The 21,658-nt window shown below is 38.8% G+C and overlaps 1 protein-coding gene across 1 annotated transcript in view; it reads left to right on the top strand.

Moving 5' to 3' along the window:
- Tbcd (tubulin folding cofactor D) overlaps positions 1-16,957 on the top strand; it is a 122,315-nt gene extending 105,358 nt beyond the window's left edge. Inside the window, exons 13-17 of the mRNA XM_083115794.1 lie at positions 572-742; positions 1,887-2,020; positions 8,338-8,489; positions 10,270-10,465; positions 16,147-16,957. Coding sequence (XP_082971920.1) covers positions 572-742; positions 1,887-2,020; positions 8,338-8,489; positions 10,270-10,465; positions 16,147-16,731 — 1,238 coding nt within the window. The 3' untranslated portion in view covers positions 16,732-16,957. The remainder of the gene's footprint in view (positions 1-571; positions 743-1,886; positions 2,021-8,337; positions 8,490-10,269; positions 10,466-16,146) is intronic.
- The last annotated feature ends 4,701 nt before the right edge of the window (positions 16,958-21,658 follow it).

Raw genomic sequence — 21,658 nt, 5'->3', positions numbered from 1 at the left:
TGAGGAAAACTTCGTTAAAGATAGCACTGTGCCACATGTGTTTACAAGTTGGAAATCATACATTAGCATTACAGGAACAAAAGACTACTCCCCACAATGCCACCCAGTGGCATTATCTGGCATTTCTCTCCCAAGGAATGGCTATTTTGATACACGAATGCTGTTCACGCAGTAACCGACTCAACAATGAATTACCACTGCACTCTGTACATTAAGCATTCATCACACTGCCATCTACTGATGTATTCACATACTGTGGGTGTCACGTTCCTCATGACATACAATCATATTGTGGTACTACCATTTAACTTTGAGTAAAAGTAAAGTTATCATGAGTTGATTTGGTGTTTTTTAAGTGCACTTTGTGCACAGTAAGGCTAATTGGGACTGGACCTACAGTTTATAGTGGAATCCAAACCACCATGTGCCTCCGCCTTGTATCAAACCTGGGACCCCTTGATTACAAGGCAACAATGCTACCACCATGCCATCGGGGAGGCCATGTACGTGGGAATGTTGTGTCGTGGGTATTGTTAAAGCTATCTTGTTCATGCTGATGTTTTTCTGGTAGGATCGTTTCCGAAGTTCATGTTGGAAGGCCAGCTTCATGTGATCATCCCTGCCTTGGTCCAGTGCGCACGGATAACAGACACGAGCGAGAAGTGGGCCGACTGCAGGCGGGATGCCGTGACAGCCCTCACCACCATTTGCCAGACAGTTGGTGTCCAGGGAACTGGGCCAGGTAAATAAACATTCCAGATGGGTTAGGGGTAAAATTGATGATAACTTTAGGAAATCAATATTGTTCTTAATAGTTAGTACTGGGTGGTTAGAATTATTGTTGCCCTACTCAGAGCCCTCTGCAGACTGGAGAAGTGCAAAAAAAAGGTTCAAATTTTCCTCGCCAGGTTGAAATGTTGCGCTCATATGAACCAGTAATTTGAGTTTATGTTGGTATAGCAGTGTCGATGCAAACGACTCTTTGGAAGCATAGACAGTGTAATCGGTGGTCGCATGAAGCGTTTCCCGAGATGTTGTTCACTGTGCACTACTAGAGTCCTGGATGTATGGAGTTTGAGACGAAGCTCAGATATCACCTGCAACCTGTGCACCAAATTTCAGCACCATGTTTCACCCTGATGGTGAAAATGTGAACTATTTTTTTTTCTTGTCAGCATCATCTTCTCTATGGTCTCTGTAGCAAGTTTCAGTGCAATCTGTTGCTTCGAACAAACTGTATATATTCATAGTAATATTCAAATATATTCGTAATAATTAACGGAACTTTATATTTAATTGAGAAAGACAAGGTTCAAAAACAAAAATCGTGATGATAATGAGCATGACTAGAAAAATTTCATTTATGGACTGGAAATGTCAGGGAATTTCCTAAACATTTTATATTGACAATGAATGCCTAATTTTGTATTCTCAGGTTTTGCATTGCCTGCAGAATATACTTAATCTTCCTAGTCCTAATGTAACAAAATATATATATATTTAAAATTTTTATTACATTCTCCTACATTTTAAGTTTTTAACTGCATAGTCTGGAATATATGTAATCCAGTTTGGCTTTACATTTTAATGCACTGTGGAATCCCAATTTTATGTTCCTGAGTTTTACATTCGGTCTTCATAATTCCAACATTGCAAAATGTTATAAAATTTTCCTTGACTACATTTTCCGGCATTTTAGTTTTTCCTCCATGGTACTCTGAAAAATGTAAAATCGAGGTTTCGGTGTAATTATAATTTTGTATTTTAACCCTTAATTGAAATTCAACAGACAGCAAACAGCTGATGCAATTATACTATATCTGACTTAACATGAGTTTGCAGTCGCCACAGAAAGAATCTACAATGCTTTATTGATGTATTTGCAGAGTCAGATGTGATAAACAGGCAAACCCTATATAAGATCTTTGACTGCTTCCTGGAAGGGATGAAGGACTACACCCTGGACAGCAGGGGAGACATTGGTGCCTGGGTGAGGGAGGCTTCCATGACAGGGGCGCTGGTAAGTCTTCTTCAGTGGCCAGGTATGGTTGCTAAACAACTTGGATGGCATATATACGAGGTGCATTCAAGTTCTAAGGTATCCCTATTTTTTTTTTATTTTTTTTTATGAATAAAATATGAGAGTTGTTTGAAAAGAAGCATCCATTCTTGAAGGTTGATGAGGCCAGATGGCAGCATGGTCCAGCTTATAGGAAGCTAATGGTGTTGTCTAGCGATGGACGTGTTTTTGATATTGGGAATGGCATCGTTTGCATTGAAAGAACAGTGTGTTATTATCCATTTCCTTCACCTGCGTGGAGTAACACCAATCGATATTCATCTTCAATTGACTGAGACATGGTGTGGCTGTGTCATGGATGTGAAAAGTGTGCGTTCATAAGTGAGGCAGTTCAAAGAAGGCCGAACATTGTGTGAAAACAAACCAATGGAAACCTCGGCAACGAACCAGCCACCAATTACCGCCTCTGCTGAGAATATGATGTTTTGGGACGGAGGATACCACACTGATAGGTACAAGCTATGAAGCTTTTTTGAGGAACAAGTTGATTCCAACATTGCGAGAGGAACGGTTGGAAATGGCTCTAGCATGTGCTTTCATCAGGACAACACTTCTCCTCATCTGGCGGATGTTTTTCACGGAAAACATATTTGAAGTGATTCCACATGCTCCGTCCGTACTCACCTGACCTTGCACCTAGCGATTTTACTTTTTTCCAACACGCAAGAACACGCTCCATTTTCAAACTGTTCCGCTCTTGAATCAGTGATTTTTCAGTGTACAAAACGGACCCCTGAAGAAGCATTTGAAGAGGCCATGCTATCATGGCATCAGCATTGTGAAAAATATGTACATCTAGAGGGTAATTATGTAGATAAGTGACTGCAGTTTCAGCTTTCTGAGGTGAGTGCATTTTTCAAAAGAAATTAGGAGAACTTAGAACTTCAATGAACCTCGTACAAGAACTAGATAAAAATTAGTGGTAACACTGCTATAATTCATACCAGACTTCATTGTATCTATGTTCTTCTTAAAGGTTTGCATAACAACTTTTTGTAGTTACACCACACTTCTCAGCCATGTAAGGTTGTGTGTTTATCTTTGTGTAAGCTTGAAAAAGTAAAAAGTTAAGGAAAACCAGTATGAAACGTCGCAGGAAAAATAAAAACACTTAAAATAACCGCATTATTACATTTTGCATCAGACTTCATTGGCAGAGGAAACACTAAAGTTACATTACTTCATTGTAGGGATGAGAAAGATTAATCGGTACTCTATTGGTATGAGCCGATATAGGCATATCAGTGTATTGGTTATCAGTAAAATTATTGATAATTTTACCAATCTGATATATGTGTAAATATCATACAATTTAGTGCAATATTCTGCCATTTTGCTGTAATTTTTATGGATATAAATACAGTCAACTCTCGATTCTACGACCCCGGGTATAACGACCCTCTCGAAGTAACGACCCTTTTCCCGGGAACCGTGAAAAATTTAGAAAAAGATAGAAAAAATTGAAAAAAAAAAAGTTGAAAAATTGAAGGAAATCGGCCGAAAAATGCGTTGTTTTTTCCTCCTCATTCGCTTTATGAGCGCTCTACCGCTCACAATTAGGTCTGAACTAAAAATAGACACCACCACACCATGCTTGAGTGATATCCAATAGCACTTGACCTCTGCCCTCCCCTCCCTCAAGTGCACCAATGTTACCCTGCACCCGACTGCCGTTACCCAACGTGCCAGGCTTGTTTTGTCACGCTTGCTCTTGGATACGCGAGAATAGAAGATCGAATGTGCTTGGATGTTATTTTAAATCGACTGGACTTGTTTCCTTGGCCTATGAGCTGCTGAAAACTCGCGGGGGAGGGTGGGAGCAGCCCTAAATGGCTGCTGGACTTGCAGTCTTTGCCAATGTGTATGGCAGGTCAAGCACTTTCATCGATAAATACACCACCTTGAGAGATAAGATCGCAGGAATGTTCGAAAATACAGATGTGTGGCGCCTGAAAGTCTGGCCCATCTGTCCAGCTCTGACCTAGAGTTCAGCAGGTTCCCGTGAGTAAGCAACTCTCGGCCTTGTAGCCGACAACTTCCGGTAACCGCTTTCATTTAAAACGTGTTCTTTGTTCCCTGCAACACTTCATAAAAAAGCGGAACTGTTAGAGATAATCAAAACCACATAGGTGAACTAAAGATCGTCAACCCGCTTAATGCGTTGTCATCCAGGTTTCTACAAAAGTTTACTTCGATCTTACGTGCATCATAACTCCCGTTTCCCACTTCATACGTTTTCCTAATTGTGTTGATGTCGTAATATCTGCCAAAAAAGTGTTCCATTGGCTGACTGACTTCTCCCTCTTTTCCTGTCAGCAAACGTAGGGGGGGGGGGGGGGCGATGCAGTATGTTTCCACCAAGATTTTCTCGCTGATGCGGGCTGATTACAGGCGAGGGTGGAAAAGGACCCACCCCTCTTCCTCTCCTTTGGCGTCTAAAATGGGGTAATCAGTTCTGGATATATTCTTGAAAACGAACAAAAATCATAGAACAAGTAAAAAAAAAGGTGACCCTCTACCCTTTCCCCAGCTCATTCTCTGCCACTGGTGTGCACGGCAATGTTGATGATTGCAGATTTCAGTTGTTTTTTTAAATTTATTTATTATATATTTTTTTAATGCTGTTGTCTGCATAGGAAATATTGCCCGTATTATTGTCTGTTGCGTGGTAAAACGTAAAACAAGGGTCATTTCTTTCTTCTTTACATTGCTGTTAAAAGTACCGTCTTCGACAGTTGCGTTATCTTTAAAATGCTGGGACTTTTCTCTTCAGCCACCTGTTGCTCGAACTTCCAGCTGGTCTCCTTGTTTTTACGATGCAGCTGGTTCCAGTGTTTTGTCTAGCGTCTGCAAAGCTCTTGCTTCCCGATAACAGCGATGACTCATCCAGCGCGCGAAGAAAAAAGTTATTGTTTTGAATCTCGCAAAGCTGTTTTGATTTGACGATAACGAAATTCGATCTCCAGAAAGCAAAACAAGAGTTAAAATAACTTCATGTTCTGCGCCTTCTGATAAGCAAAACTGTAAATTTAATTTACTTTTCTTCAGAACCACCATTCATGTGGAGGAAAAAAAAAGTGTGTTCAATGTAGGAATGGTCGCTGAGACCGATTACAAAGACATTATTCAAGGGGAAAGCGTTTGGAGGGGTGGGTGTTTGACATCGAGAATACTCCTAAATCCAACATTAAATCGTCCATTAATGTGAGAGTAAATAACGATCTACCATTTTGATATGTGAAAATGCGCAGTTTCATAAAGCTTGTTTTCAGTTCATTTTATGTTGATGGGCTAATCGGGACTAAATATACAGTTTAAAGTGAAATTCAATTCCAAACCCGAATGATTATCAACTGCCACGATGTTTAATGACCTGTCCTACAATACGCATTGGGTGAAAATAGATCGCAAGTTGCGCATTTCCTTTTTCACGCTGGATTACAATGCAAGTCAAGGAAGGTGTTTGAACTGCTCCCTTGAATGGGGAAGGAGGGTGAATGAAGTTGGTTGAAGCAAAGAAAAGTGACTTTTTTTTACGATGTATTTTACACAGCCGAACCAGAACGAAAATTACAGCCCTGCCTTTATTTTTTTTTTGTCTGGTACCTAGAGAGGTTGTGTTGTTTCTCCCGAGAGATCTAATCTTACCAGTTAATCTTGTAACAGACAATGCTCCAGTAAACCCGTATAAAATCCAACATTCATTCTGCCCGATAATATCCCGACTTTTGCTGGCACCAGTCTGACTAGTGTCAAGATTCTTCGAGTTTCGCTTGCAATAAGCAAGAGATTGTTTTCCTTTCCATAGGTCTCAGTGGAAACGGGTTTCTCATGCACTAGAATTGTAAGAATTGTAAGAATTTCCTGGAAAAGCAACGACTGTGCACAATTGAAACAAAGTAACATTATTTTAAATTCTCTTTTGTGAAAACTTTTTCGTGTTCTTACAACACGCATCCTGTGCATAACAGGTTGTATAACTACCAGGATAAATGGTGTTACCATCTCCTAGGCATCTTTGTGTCCGTTTGAGCTCCCTTTAAGCTGAAAATTGGTGCAAATTCTAATAACGACCCCTTCGAAATAACGACCCTTTTCCCGGGAACGGTGAAAGGTCGTTGAATCGAGAGTTGACTGTATGCATGCCTTTCTTTTTCATCTGGTAGCATACAGTTATTAAGAAGGTCAATGCACCATTCAGGTTGTTCCAAGACCATTTTGAATTTTATATCCAATCAGTAGAATATCGGGTATCCGTAAATTTTATATCTGTTCTTTATCAGTATCGGCCAAAATTTTATATCTGTCCATCCACATTTGTGGAAGACATCGTACACCATCAGCGCATCCATCTCTATTGATGTCCTGCAGTGACCACTCTGTGTCGGAATGTTTCCCGCAAAGACATCATAATCCCTCGAGACTCATATCAGGTGTATATGGTAGGTTACCTCCCATTAAGCAAGAGTTCTGTCACAGCGTTAGCAATGTGACATCATGCAGGATGATGGCAGTCCTTGGCAGCAAGTGCCTCGTGTCTGTTCGAATGTACAATATGGCAATGCTGCATCACCGCATGCTTCATGCAGTCCTTGACAACAGTCTTGTGCACTCCAACCACGTGTCACCTGTTTTTATGCAGCACGTTGTTCCTGTTTCGTGAACATATTATTAGGGCATTTACTTCACGGCACTACTATAAAAATAATAACCCATAGCTCTACAGCCCGTGAGGGCCTTGGCTTACCTACCGACTGCTGGTCTCCCTCCCACACCGTTCCTCCATCACCTCTTGTAGCGTGGAGATCTTAGACCAGTATTGGAGTGTCGGGGGATCAGCCCGACGAGCCCCCAGCCGTTGCAGGTCGTCTCCACCGGCCCTATACGTAGACCGAATAAATTCCGACCACAGCCGGATTTAAACCTACGCCGTCCCGCAGCGAACGATCTCAAGACGAGTGAACGCCTTAACCCGCTCGACTACGGAGGAGGACTCACGGCACTACTATTTGACTGAATAACACACAGCCACTACCACTTGCCACACTTGCTCACCTAACCTTCCATTATCATTGAACCTCATGGATCACAGATTCGCAACTCACACATGACAGCAGCGTTGCCACTACTTTTTATCCAGCCTTGGTACATGTCTGGATAAAATGCATGCACTCGGTGGAATAAATTCTTGCCATGAAGCAAACCTTCGAGCCAGAAAATGTTTTATTATGAATCTCCATGAAAGTGTCGCAGGAAAATTCAGATGTTGCACATTCCCTGTACATTTCAGGGTTAAAATGCTGTTCGTTGTAGTTCCTTGCAGCATTCTAAAATCATTTCTGAAATTACTCTACTAAATGTGATTTTCAATTTAGCAGGTGTTCAAAAGGTGCCTCCGTAGTTATGGAAACATTATTCGCAAGTATCCAATATGTGGATAACTTTTACCTGGATTTGCCACATCTTATCATTATTAACTCTGATTCCAGTTCCAAATGGCATAAAATCTTCTGTAGCTTGAGCCGACATCCATAGTGGAGTGGTTAGTGTCAGGGGTCCCATGTTTTTATCCCAACCTGAGCATGGGTGTACTTTTTGTATGTCCCGTCATCATATCATATCACTCATCCCCATCGTCGTGATTAGCCAAAACCCACAGAAAAGCAAATTAAAATAAGCTAAATGAATCAAGCTAACTTAAAGTGATCTTGTAAATTTCTACAACATTTTAGGAACAAGTTGAATAATTGTAGTTGAACTCTTCACAGCAACATTAACTAACATTATGGCATTCTTTTACACTCAAAAATTTGTCCAAACACAGTAATTTATTCCTATCCCTGGTAGATTGTTAAACTCATGCTTCGCTGAAAATGTACTCAGGCTTTCACCGCGTATTGTTGCTTGATTTGCTTTATTTTACTTCACTTTTTGTGCCACTTTTGGTTAATTTGCAAAGATGGGGATGAGTGATGATATGATGAAATTGATGAACGGACACTCACAAACATCCATGCCCAGGACCGGATTCAAACCCAGAACCTCTGGCATCCACCATGAGGGGCGGCTTCACGTATTGTTGCTTCTTTAAAACGAGTGAGTATGCGTGGAATTGTTCCATTTGCCTGTATTCTACAAAATACAGAATAATAACGAATATTTTAATGCAACGATATAAAGTAATTTTTATGTTGTTTGTAAATCAGCCATTTTATATTCGTGATTCACGAATTGAATTGAATTTTATTCCCTTTCAGAATTTGGTGAAACTCACTGTAAACAATGAGCCTGAGTTGCTGACTGTGGAGTTGATGTCGAGAGTGGTTGCGAAGATTGCACAGCAGGCCGTGGAAAGGATCGACCGGACGAGGGCCCACGCGTGCAGGGTCTTCTACAGCCTCATCCACAAGTGAGCATTGTCTTGCTAACAAGTTGTTTTTTCATAAGTGCATGGTTTCTGTCTTTAATGAATTTTCTTACGCTTTAGTGTACAAAGTCATTTCAAAGTATGTTTGAGAAATTCCATACATATATTGGGTAGATGCGTACAGACACACAAAGGAAACTTTATCTTATGTAGGGGCATTCCATGTCAAAGTCCCCCTGAACCTGAATTTTGAAAATCAAGTGCTATGCTGTAACTTTATCCTATCTTGTGAGTGAACAATCATAAATTGTCATTTGCATAAAAATTCAAGTATTAAACATAATTAAAATATTGTTCGTTTATTTTAACTTTTTTTATTAACTTTTCTTTTCAATATTGTGTCTCTCCTGTAACATCAAAAAACAATTAATTTCTCCTTTATTACATTTCCCCTTCAAATCCACCAGAATAGTCAAAGGTCAATTACATTCTCTTTGTCTTAAATAATTTATTTTTCATCATTTGACAATTCACAGAAATTAAAATAAATTTCTTATTAAGTGAAGATACAGTGTTTCGTCTGTCCCACCCATGACACAAAATTGTTCAGTTACAGCTACAAATCTGGGAAAGTATATTGAGGGTACGTATGTTTCATAATTCATTGCACAGAAACTGTAAGAAAAATGTTGCTTAACTATCAGTAGAATAGTTACTTTAATGTCAAAAATGTAGTCTGGCTGTTCCACCTGTGATGATGGAATGCCCCTTTTAACTGAGTACGCTGCATGCTATGAAGCCTTGTGTCCTGGGATTGAATCCCACCCTAGGCATTAGTGTCCCTTCATCAATGTCATCATTGTCACTATCAGCCAAATGAAGCAGAAAAGTGCAGTGAAATAAGCTAAACCAATCAGCCAAAAGGATGCCTCAACTTCCAGCATGAGGAATGCCAAATTTCTGGTGACGACGAATTCTTAATTAAAGCTAAGCATTTATCATGTGCCTTAATGCCTAGCAGAGGAGGAGGAACTGTGCACACCTGCCAATGCCAAAAAACATGAAAGTCCCCACCTTCACCGAGACTGGATGCTTCGGATCCCACTTGAAACTGTAGGTCCAGTCCTGATTAGCCTATATGTGTATAAATTGCTTATTTCCAAAACCAAAAGCTCTTGTAAACTGACTTCATCATTGTTCTTTGCAGCTGATCAGTGGTGATTGATTCATGTTGAATTGTTGAACTTTAACAACTGTTTTTAGTTTCTTTGTACCTACATTTCAGAGACTGGTTCAGTCTCCATCCTCAGGTTTGTGTATTTGTGTCTAACTTGTCACTAGACCCCAAACACATGAATATGAAACGCAGCACATCAATATGGTGCGATAGAAACAGAGTTCCCACGAGGGTTTTTTGACAGCTTCCCCAAACACATCCTGTATTCAGGGACTACAGACAGGCAAACAGTTAATGGTTAGCATTCTTGTCTTTAACACAGGTGATTCATGTTCACTCCCTAATGGGAACTCATGAAGTGAAAGGCTGCAGTGTTGCAAACCAGCATGAACAGCAGTTGGTGCACCGACCACATGTCATCTATAATAAATATATAGGATCGGGTACCGGTGTTGGTACTTCATTGTTAGCGGCCAAAATTTCATATCGGCCCAGCCCTAGTTTTTATTTAAGAACTAAGTAGTGTTTAAAGTTTTGTTGCTTTTGGCACTAGATAGACCCTATCTTCCTTATTATTATGTAATGTTTTTAAAAAAGTTTTTCCCTATGTAAATTAGAAATGTAGCTTTCTTTTGTCTGTTCCAGTGAGCCTCGCATACCTAACATTCCTCACTGTGATGAACTTGTGGAGATATTCCCTGTGGTGGATCCCAAGAGTATAAACTGGAGCTGTGAATCAGAAACATTCCCAAAGTTTACACAATTGGTGGCTTATAAACCTTATACCTACAATGTCCTGCTTGGGCTGGTGGTGAGCATCGGTGGATTGACTGAGAGATTGGTAAGTTTTGTAAATTTCTTAAATATTAGATTAGAAGAAAACATATGACTGTTTTGAACAAAGCATTAAAATGATGCAACAAGCACCAATTTTATGAACAATTTCGCACTGAACATCTAGTTGTTATAAAAATTTCACAGAATATTAAAAAGAATGAAAAAAAGCATGATGTAGTTAGAGATATTTAATTGTAATATAATTAAGCCTTGTTTCCATATTAAAACCAATAAGTTGCTGACCAAGGCAGTTTATTAAGATAAAAACACTTAACACGTAACGTTTCGACCCTGTATCAGGGTCTTCCTCAGACGAAGAACCAAACTAAAATGATGAAATATACTATACACAGAAAGATTACATACACATAGCAGGGTCACAAGCCACACAACAACAAATCAAGTTGACAGTCCTTATCTAGGAAGATTTCTCCAAAGGAATTAAACATATCACCTCCTGACAGTTGTTGACTAATGGGTCTACTACACTGACAGGTGATTGGCAGGTCAAGATTACCAAGAGTCTAGAACCACCTGCATACCACTCCCCCTCCCCTCCTGCCTTTTTGGTTATGGATGAATACCTCCTCCTCTGGTCTTCTTCTTTTCTCTTCTTTCTTCCTTCTTCATACTTCTTTTTTCCTCATTCCTTTTCTTCATCCTTTCAACTTTCTCTAACACTCTCTTCCATTCCTTGTTTATCTTGAGTCCTCCATTCCAATTCATGATGTCTTCTCCTTTCTTTTCTATTTCTTTGGCCTCCTTCCATTTTCTCACTAGTTCTCTCTTCTCTTTTCCTATTCGCCTAGCCGAATCCCATTCAACTTCATGTCCTGTTTCTCTAGTGTGTTTGAATATGGCATTCCTGTCTCTCTTCAATCTCACATCATCCATGTGTTGCTTTAACCTGTCTTTAAGTCTCTTCTTCGTTTCCCCTATATATACACTTTCACATCCTCTGCACTTCACCTCGTAGATAACCCCTTCCTCTTCTTCGTCTCTCTTTTCTTCCTTCTTCTTGCTGGCTATACTTAAAATAGTGCGTCCTCCCTTCCTGTAAGTTCTTATACCCACTTTCCTCAGCACTTTGCATATCTTCTCTGTGGCATCGCCCATACTTCTTATACCAAACCATCTCTCTTTTTCTTTTTCTTCCTTCTCTTCCAGTCCTCTCTCTTTTATCTCTTTCCTTCTTCTGTTGATGTTGTGTCTGTCTTTCTTTTCATAGCCATTCTCTTCTAGTTGAGAATAAGGACTGTCAACTTGATTTGTTGTTGTGTGGCTTGTGACCCTGCTATGTGTATGTAATCTTTCTGTGTATAGTATATTTCATCATTTTAGTTTGGTTCTTCGTCTGAGGAAGACCCTGATACAGGGTCGAAACCTTACGTGTTAAGTGTTTTTATCTTAATAAACTGCCTTGGTCAGCAACTTATTGGTTTTAGAGATATTTATTTTTATTTAATGGAAGATTTCAAATACAGCGTTAGCCATTTTACATTGGAACGTACTAACAGAAAATAACAACAAAAATAATAGTATAAAATAAGAAAAATAATAACATGAACTAAGCTTATATACATTTGTTTGAGACTCGCATACTTCTAGTCAACAGTCTTCTAAAATGTGCCAGATTATCAGATATGTCTATTTGGCTTGTCAGATTGTTATATTGGCTGGGCAGTCTATGGAACAGAGAACTCTGGATGAGGCACAATCTCGGCTTCTGAGAAGCGAAAAGTTGAGTGATTCTAGTTGAGTGGGGTGGCACTCGAAAGGGGATTTCCTGAAGAGGGCGGTCACTTCTGATGTTACCATTCACTATTTTATGCAAGAATATGTGGTTGGCCAGTCTGTGACTCTCGTGAGGAGTTTGAAAATTGAACATCTTCAGAAGATCGGGCTTTTGCAAGTGTTTCGTGGATGGAATTCGGTGACGAGCAATGACCAGGAAGAAATTTCAGCTGCATGTGGCAAGTCACAGGGGAAACACATGTTTACCCAGCAGCATAACCCCAATTGCTAATGCAACCTTCTCAATCTCGCAAGACTTATTTATTCGTAATAAGAAGATTGCAGACGCAATTGAAACCGCACCCACAAGAATAAAAATGCAAACCTATTTATGGAGGAGCTCTATGCATGCAATTTCTAAACTGATAATGATAGTGGTTTAAAAACGGCAAATAGTAATTATGAGAAGTTGTTTTTGTTGAGTAAGGTGGACAAAGATTTGTTTTGGCAAACAGTCTGATGAGATTTCATTTTTGTTATTAGCATCGCTTTTCTGCAACTTGTGGCTAATTGGGACATTGAAGATGAGTGATGATACGATGAAATTGATGAAGGACGCTCACAAAGAACACCCTTGTCCAGGGTGGGATTTGAACCTGGGTCCCCTGGCATCATAATGTACTATGCTAACCACTCCACCAAGGTCTGCCAATACAATCTGAAAATTGATATCTTTAGTATATTTTAGCCAGTGTCAGTGGTATTACGATATAATCGTTAATACGCCTATGTTTGCTAATTCAAATTATTGTAAATTTTCATACAGCGTGTCCCGTTTATACATATAGTAAAAGAAAAATTCATAACTTCTAAACAAACTGTCAGAATGATGTGATTGTTGTTTCATTTTAAAGAATGACTCAGAATTTTGTTTCTAGCAACACATTCAGTGGTAGTTGCGCATGCGCAGTAGCCAGAATGTCTTGAAAACTCATATTATCAGTTTCTCAGTAGCCATTCGTCATGTGGTCACCACAAGAAAAGCTGTTTTGTGTTTTAACGCTGTCTGAAGTGAAGTCTGTGACACTTGTGCAGAGACGATTTCATGCACGTTATGGTTTAGGTGCTAAAGAAGTAGTTCCATCGTATATTTCAATAAAGAAATGGGAAAAACAGTTACGCGAAACCGGTTCATTTCTCAAATCTCGTTAGAGACTTCCTGGACGAGCATTTCAATGGAAAATGTATAGGAAGAGGTTCGAATTTTATTGAATGGCCCCCACGGTCACCAGACCTCACTGTGTGTGATTTTTTGTTGTGGGGGTGTGTTAAGGACAAAGTTTACTGTACACTGGTTGGAGATTTGCAAGACTTGCGTGAAAGAATTGTGGTTGCAGTAAGCAACATTATCCCGCACATGCTTCAAAACGTGTGGCTTGAGGCTTGACAACCGGTTTGACATTTGCCGTGTCACTAACGGTTCACATGTGGAAGTGCGCTAGTTTTCTTGATTTGTAAAAAAAAATTCTGAGTTGTTACATGTTTGTACAAAGTTTGGACAAGAAATATTGGTAAATAAAAAAGTTCTGATTTTTTCTTTTATTATATGTATAAGCGGGACACACTGTATAAAGTAAATGTCTGAAGGGCAATCTTAAATAAGTTTAAAGAAACCTATGCACACATATTCAATATGCCCTTGAAAATTTATAAAACTGATTGGAATGGATGAAAGCAAAAACAGTAACTATTCCATTATTGATGAAAAGATTCGCTCGGGCTATCCACCAGGTGAGTTGTGGAAAAGATCCCAAGTCTTAGAGCTAACGTCACTCTCATCTTCCATTATTGTAACGATTTTATTGTGATATATTTGCTCATTTATGAAAGACTGTTGCATGAAGTTGCATAATGTAAATTTGGAAATCACAAAAAAATTACTGTATTAACTCCCTATATGGCATTGTTTCTCAAACTATGGGGTGCGACCCACTTCTGGGTCCTGAGGGGACGTTTGGTGGGTCGCGAAGTCTGGTTCGAAAATTTATTTACTGTGTCTTAAAAACTTATTACATTTAAATTCAGCCCGTGTTGTACATTTCTGTTATTCGTGCTCCCATTGCTTTTTTACTTGCATCTCTCGTGTTTAGTTAGATGGTAGACTAGAGTAAATTAATCTTCAAAATTACATATTTACTTCTCTAGAATGAAGTATGTGTAATTTGTTTAACCAAGCATAAAAGGGCTTAAAGTCAGTGAAAATATGATTATAAACTGGGTGTGCACCCTTACAAGTAATTCTACCAGCACCCATGCTTATGTCAGCTGCCCCCCAGTAATATTCTTGAAGGTGGGTCCCGGACTGAAAAAGGTTGAGAACCACTACTATATGGAGTTCCAATATGTAAAATATATTAAAATATATCAATTTTCAGATTTTAATTGCATTTGGAAGCTAGGACTCAAGCGTTCAAAATAACATAATGCATGGTATTAACTATCGAGTGAACAAGAAAAATGCTATATTTTATGAAGTAATGCACATTAGAAAATGTTGGAAAATGAACCTACAAATTTATTTAATGAGAGGGAATCAGAGTTTACACATTTTGTGTAAAATTCTGAAAAGAGAAAAAATTCTTGCTGGAAGAAATAAGCTGATGAATCTTTTTAACTAATGACTAAATTAACTCCTACTGAAAAAAATGTGTAAATATTTTTAAAACATTTTTCATGACTGTCGGACTAGATTTCTAGCCCCTCCTCCCTCGCCTTTTTTTTTTTTTTTGAATGACCTTATTTACTCACTTCAAAACTGCTCAATGTGCTGCATTCCATTTATGAACATGTCAACGTTAATATTGGAAGGAAAACGGCTAGTACTTGGTCACAGTACGCAACCACATAATAAAGTTGCCAACACTATCATTCTTATGATGTTAGTTAAATGTTGCCACTAAGTTCAAAGTTAACATTTGAAGTTGCACAGTAGAAGTCTTCACTTGAAATCACAAAATTCTGAGTTTTAAGTTTATTCTGATGTATCAAATCTTACATTTCGGAAAAAAAAAGTAATTAAAAATACCAGCTAGGCTGAATGTTATGTAGTATGACAGGAATTTTAGCATTTCAATCAAACTATCCTGTGTTTGTCTGCCAGTGGGAGTGACGCCTGTCCCTCTCGAAAACAAATCCTGTTATGACACAAAACAAGTTGCTGGATTCACCTAAGGTGGTTCATATGTGAAACTTATTAATCCTTTAAAAATGCATGTAAATTATTAACCTAGAGAAAATCCCATGTAGTAAGCAGTCCCAAGTTTGACCTCTGGTGGGAACTTGCCATGAGGGTGATCAGAAAGTCACTTGGAAAGAAAGAGCAGGTTGGTGTGAAGAGCCAAGTAGCAGACTGATTGGTTAATCAAGTGTTTGCCAATACAAGTAATGGATGGGCAGATTGATTGGTACTCGATCAACGTTGGTCAATACAGGCATTTTGGTTTATTGGCAAAATTGCCAATCTCATATATTTGAAGTTACACACATATCTTATAATTTGGTGAAGTTGTCTGCTAAATTTGTTATAATTTTATGGATATAAATCTCAATTCCTACATTAAAGAAAGGGAATGTTTTTTTGCATTGCGTTCATCTGATAGCATACATTTATTTATTTCAATGACCATTTGGAATTTTGTATCGGATCTGTAGAATATGGTTATCAGTAAATTTAATAACGGTACTTCATCAGTATTGGCCAAAATCTCATATCGGTCCATCCCCAGTAATAATAATAATAACTGATTGGTAAACATTAGTCTTGAAACGACTATTGCCTTTACCTTTAGTTTTGATACTGGGTTATTAAACATTGTTTCGGATCTTTTCATGTGTCCACGTGTGGATCAAAATGTCACAATTGTTTTTCAACGTAACAATTCTTCATTTCAGGTCAAGTATTCAAGTTCCTCATTGTTCTCTTACTTGCAATCTAAACACAGCGACAGAGCAGAGCTTGACAGGTTGTGCAACATTTTCTTGAGCATTTTTGAGAGGTACCAAAAGGTGGACAGGGTCACCCTTCCATTGCTGAAGTTCCTGGATCAGCTTTTGGGTTCCGGATGCATCCGTGCGATCCTGGAAGACCCAGAATGTAAGTTTGCGGGAGAAATCCTCCGTCTGACGAAGATGGAAATCTCTCGTTGCGGCGAACCGAGGAAGCTGATGGCCAGCGCAGACGTCTTTTGCCAGCTGATTCAGGTTCCGGGAGACGTCTCGAGGCGGTCCCTGACTCACCTCTCCATCTTCCTGTGCCACAAGTTCCCGCGTATTAGAAAATCCACCGCGAGCAAGCTGTACGAGTCCCTCACCATGTTCAGCGACTTGGAGATATTCCCGGAAGAAAACCTTGAGGATGTGATGAACATTTTAAGCGACACAAATTGGGACCAACCCATAGAGGTAATTAAGCCCATAAGAAATAAGTTGTGTGAACTGTTGAATGTCTCCGTCCCAAAACCCTTGGTGGCAAAGTAACACAAATAATTCTTGCTTAAAAGTTGACTCCTTAAATGCTATTTTATATTTTTTCTAATAGAAAATAAATATTTATAGTAATTTATTTTAACTTGTTAAAATTTGTTCACCAGCTTGTAACAAGCTTTAATTTCACCAAAAGCCTGGTCAACTATATTAATTAAATTAATGTTACTAATATTTGTTATTGTGAACTATGTAAAAATTGAATATTTTTGTCAGGAAATAAACTCTTTTCTGACAGTCATTGAAAGAAGATCATTTATTTTTGTTTACTAATAATTAAAAAAAATCGTGCATTCCTCATCGTTGTTAATAGATTGTAACCAAACAAGGAGTGCTGGGCTCTTGACTGGTTCCAGTAGGGGCTCCTTACACACCAGTTGAGGTGAAATTTTTATCCAGGCAATTAAGGTACACTGACTGCCCTAAAGGATTTTTAAGTCCAGAAATAGTTTTGGATTTGAACCCGCGACCCTCAATTCCTAGGAAAAGTGAGATTGCTGATGTGAGTCCTTTACCAAATACTCTAGCAAATGCCTTGAAATGTGTTGATGACTGTGAAGGACATCACTTTTCTGCGAGACAAACACATTTTCTCTGCAAATTGTGTGAATTATTAATTTATTATTATCATTCTCTAAAATTTTTCCTCATTCTTAAGTTTTCCATTTTGTTTCATATTAATATATTCTGTCAAAAAGTACCGGGAATTGTTAATTAAAATGCACAATTTTAATTTATTCATCACTATTTATTTTGTTGCCTTCAAAGTAGGCCCCATTTGATGTAACACACATATGCCAGCGTTTTTTCCAGTCTTGGAAACACTTTTTATAGGCACTTTCCGGTATGGCCTTCAGCTCCTTCCACGAATTTTGCTTTATGGCTTCAATCGAGTCAAAACGGGTACCCCGGAGCGGCAATTTTAGTTTTGGGAACATAAACAAGTCACACGGGGTCAGATCTGGTGAATACAGTGGTTGTTCGTGGTATTTATTGTGTTTTTGGCCTTAAATTCGGTCACAACTGTCGCTCTATGCGATGGCGCATTATCGTCGTGTAAAATCCACGAATTATTCTTCCACAAATCTGGCCGTTTCTGACAGATTTTCTCACGCAAACGCTTCAATACGGCCAAATAGTATTCTTTATTGACCGTCTGTCCCTCTGGAACGAATTCATGATGCACCAAACCACGAATATCGAAGAAAACAATGAGCATCACCTTGACTTTTGAGCGACTTTGACGTGTTTTTTTCGGTTTCAGCTCGTCTTTTGTCCTCCATTCTGATGACTGTTGACTTGTTTGCATGTCAAACTCGTAGACCCATGTCTCATCACCAGTTATGATGCATTCCATGAATGTGGGATCAGAATTGGTGTGATCCAGCATGTCTAAAGAGACCTGCTCACTGTACTGTTTTTGAAGAAAATTCAGCTCTTTTGGAACAAGCCGTGCGGCGACGCATCTCATGCCCAAAATATCCACCAAAATCGAACGAACAGACTCGTGAGAGATGTTAAGGTCAGTAGCTATCTCTCTTAAGCTGGAATGGCAATTATCAAGCACAATTTCCTTCAATTTTTCGATGTTTTCATCGGTTGAAGAGGTCGAAGGTCGTTCAGAACTAGGCTTGTCTTCGACGATCTCTCGGCCCTCCTTGAACGCTTTGTACCAATTGTAAGCCTGTGTTTTTGATAAAACTGATTCACCATAAGTCTTTTCTAACATTTTTAGGGAGTCAGCACACGAAATTCCGTTCGCAACACAAAATTTAAGGCAAACTCTTTGTTCAATAATTTCGTTCATTGTAAAAATCGTGATGCACTACTGAAGTGGACTGATTCAACCTGCTGCTGTAAACAAACTGGTTGACAGATCACGCTCATCTTTGGCATAGTAATTAAGTACAGAGCTATCAACTTACGGAAAAAAAGATGGGCTTTTTAAATTACAAATTCCCGGTACTTTTTGACAGAAGGTATGTTGGCGAATATAGTTTCTGACTTCATGTTATAACCAAACATGTAAATCTTTTACCACGTTGTTTCTCGTCTAGTAAAGGGACCTGCAGTAAATTTGGCTACTCTCTGCTGGTGCCACGTTAACAATTTCTGAACTTAGAAATATTTCAGGGTGGTCAGGTAACATTTGGAGAAGTGCACAACAAAGTCATCCTAAAGCTTCATTTTCCAATGTTCCATTTGGTTAGTGCTCCAGGAGCTGCCATATTTGAAGTTTCCTTTTTTCGCCATTTTTATTTCCATCCAATGTCTTCGTATGTTTAACTTTTGATGCACCACTGTTGCATACAGTTTGTAACATACTGTCGAAAGAGGAGAGTGACATGTTCACTGGTCATTCATCAAGACAAAGTTTATAAACGTAATATCTATAACACGTGCACCATTAATTAAAAAATATCTTTATTAGCATTTCAGAAATCACACAAAATGAGTTTTTATTACATATTGTAAACAAGTTAACATGGTAGATGTCATTGTTAAATTTTATGTACTACATTTTGCAGTAACTCTGTTTAAATATTGTAATCAAACAACTTAATCTGGCAAATATTACATTTGAATGATTGCGTAGCAAGTAATGAACAATTTACCTTCTCAAAAACACACAGGTAGCATGATCTCTCTGCAGGCTGTAAAAAAAAACCTTCCAGTTGACCCCGATGAGGACACCACGTGTAATTTAATCGTGTCAGTGATCATGCTGCTCTTTTAAGAAGCTGAGTTGAGTATCACCGATATTCTTTTTAATCAGATATATGTAAGTTGATCAATGTTACCTTACCCCTCTTCACTTATCTTTTTGACATTAAGATAGAACTGATAGATAGGAATGCTATGTGATATGAAGAGAAAATATCCTTTAAAGTGGAAACAGGAATAAGATAAATTTGTGTATTCTTTAGTGTTGGGCAATATATCATCCAGACAATATATCGCGATATTGAAAAAAATATCGTCCAGGTGATATCAACTAGACGATATATCGTAACAATATTTTGGTGATGTATATCATGTCGGTGACATATCGTCATGATATTTTAGTGATTATATATCATGTCAGTGATATATTGTCACAATATTTAGTGATATATATCGTGTCAGCAATATATCGTAACTATATCACAATATGGAAAAAATATAGTCTCATATCATCTGTGATGATATTTTCTTGACAATATATCATGATATCAAATTTCCAATATTGTCCATCACTAGTATTCTCTGATTATATTTTTGATGGTACAGGAAGGAGTTGTGAGGATAGTGACAAAGGGAAGGAAGTGAGGTGGGAGATTATTGACAGACTACAGGACACTGACTTTGCTGAAAACTTGTCTCGTCTGTCACATAAGTTGACAGGTATGAAAGTGAACATTGGCAAGTAGCCCTAACACTAAATATTAAAGCAGTTAGTAGAGGTGTGAATGTCATATGGAAGGAAGATCTATGTCTGATTCCCATGTTTAGTGATTTCAGGTGTGAATCTCTGGGATTCACCAAGCATCTAATAAATGTGTACCTTATGAGACTGAGGAGGGTGGGGGGGAGGGTAGCTGGAACATGGTGCTGATCACATCATCTTTACATCCTCAGAAAACCTTCATGGCATGTAACAATGTGCAGGGGTAGCTTTTAAATAATAAAGTAATTGAAAGATTTCAACATCTTGGTGGCCAAGTTTCAGGACAGGAGGAAATGAATCAGGTAAGCGAATAACATGTTTGTTCAACTAGGTCTATGTGGGCATCACAACAGCTGTGAAGATGAAGAAAGCTAAGAATATCTGAAAGTAATGGAATGTCACTTTTACTGTATGGATGCCAAACTTGGAAAATGTCTAAAGCAATACAGAAACAAGTGGTTTTTTTTGTTTGTTTGGATTTCAAGTCCACTTTATGCACAGTAAGGCTACAGTTTAAACTGGGATCCGAACTACTATGGGCCTCCACCGGGTATCGAACCTGGGACCCCTTGATTGCAAGGCAACAATGTTGCCATTTCACCATCGGGGAGGCGAAGAAACAAATGGAAACTGTCATCAAAAATGCATGGGAAATTCAGACAAGCAACAAGTGACACACGACGCATGTCGCTTGAGGATTTCACCAATTGAATTCAGGCTTGTGCTGCTGGAGTGTGAAATGTTACTGTTGATTGGCTTGCTGCCAAGTAGCGTGCACAGGGTTGCTACGCATCTAGAAAACCTGGAAAAACGGGAAATGTCGGGGAATTTTACAAATCGTGTGGAATTTACATGCATTTTGGAATCTGTAAGATAAAAAGTTGCAAAATGAACAAGCAGTTCACTTCCACTTCAGGATTCGGTTCTTGTGATTCCACTCTCCAAAAAAGATTCAGTTCAGAAACTTGTTTCTTTCGTTCTTATGAAAGTAAAAATTGCAATCCAGATATCTGATTGATACAGGCTGGAGTATTAGAAGTTACCTGGTGTGACGTTTTTTCCCACGCAATTCTTAATAAAAAGTATTACGTAATAATTTTGCGTGGAAAAACCTCACACTTCCTCATTCTTCGTACGCCTTGCGTCACTTTTGTCATTTGCTGGTTATACTAGTCGCCGCTAGAGGTCTCTACTGACCCTTTTGCTCGGTGCTTGCTTCACGAGCAGGTAAGCTCAGACAAGTTCCGACTTCGCAGAGCTTCGTGCAACAGCCAGTGTGGCTCGCGTCACCAGTGGGAGATAGAGAGAGCATGAGGCGTGTTTAAGTCTGCAAGTTGTCTCGCGGATCGAGACTTACCTTTTTTTTTTTTTTTTTTTTTTTTTGTCTGCACGCAACATTGCTGGGTACGCTCTCGGTATTTAACGCCAAGTACTAATAAGTGGCTTCTTCTCTCAAATTTCGCCGTTTTACATACTAATATGTGGTAGAACTGC

This window comes from Lepisma saccharinum (assembly GCF_977018435.1).
Source record: "Lepisma saccharinum chromosome 15 unlocalized genomic scaffold, izLepSacc3.1 SUPER_15_unloc_1, whole genome shotgun sequence".
NCBI classification, from domain to species: Eukaryota; Metazoa; Arthropoda; class Insecta; order Zygentoma; family Lepismatidae; genus Lepisma; species Lepisma saccharinum.
Note: the sequence above shows the minus strand (reverse complement) of the source record. Positions and strands in the feature narration are given on the sequence as shown.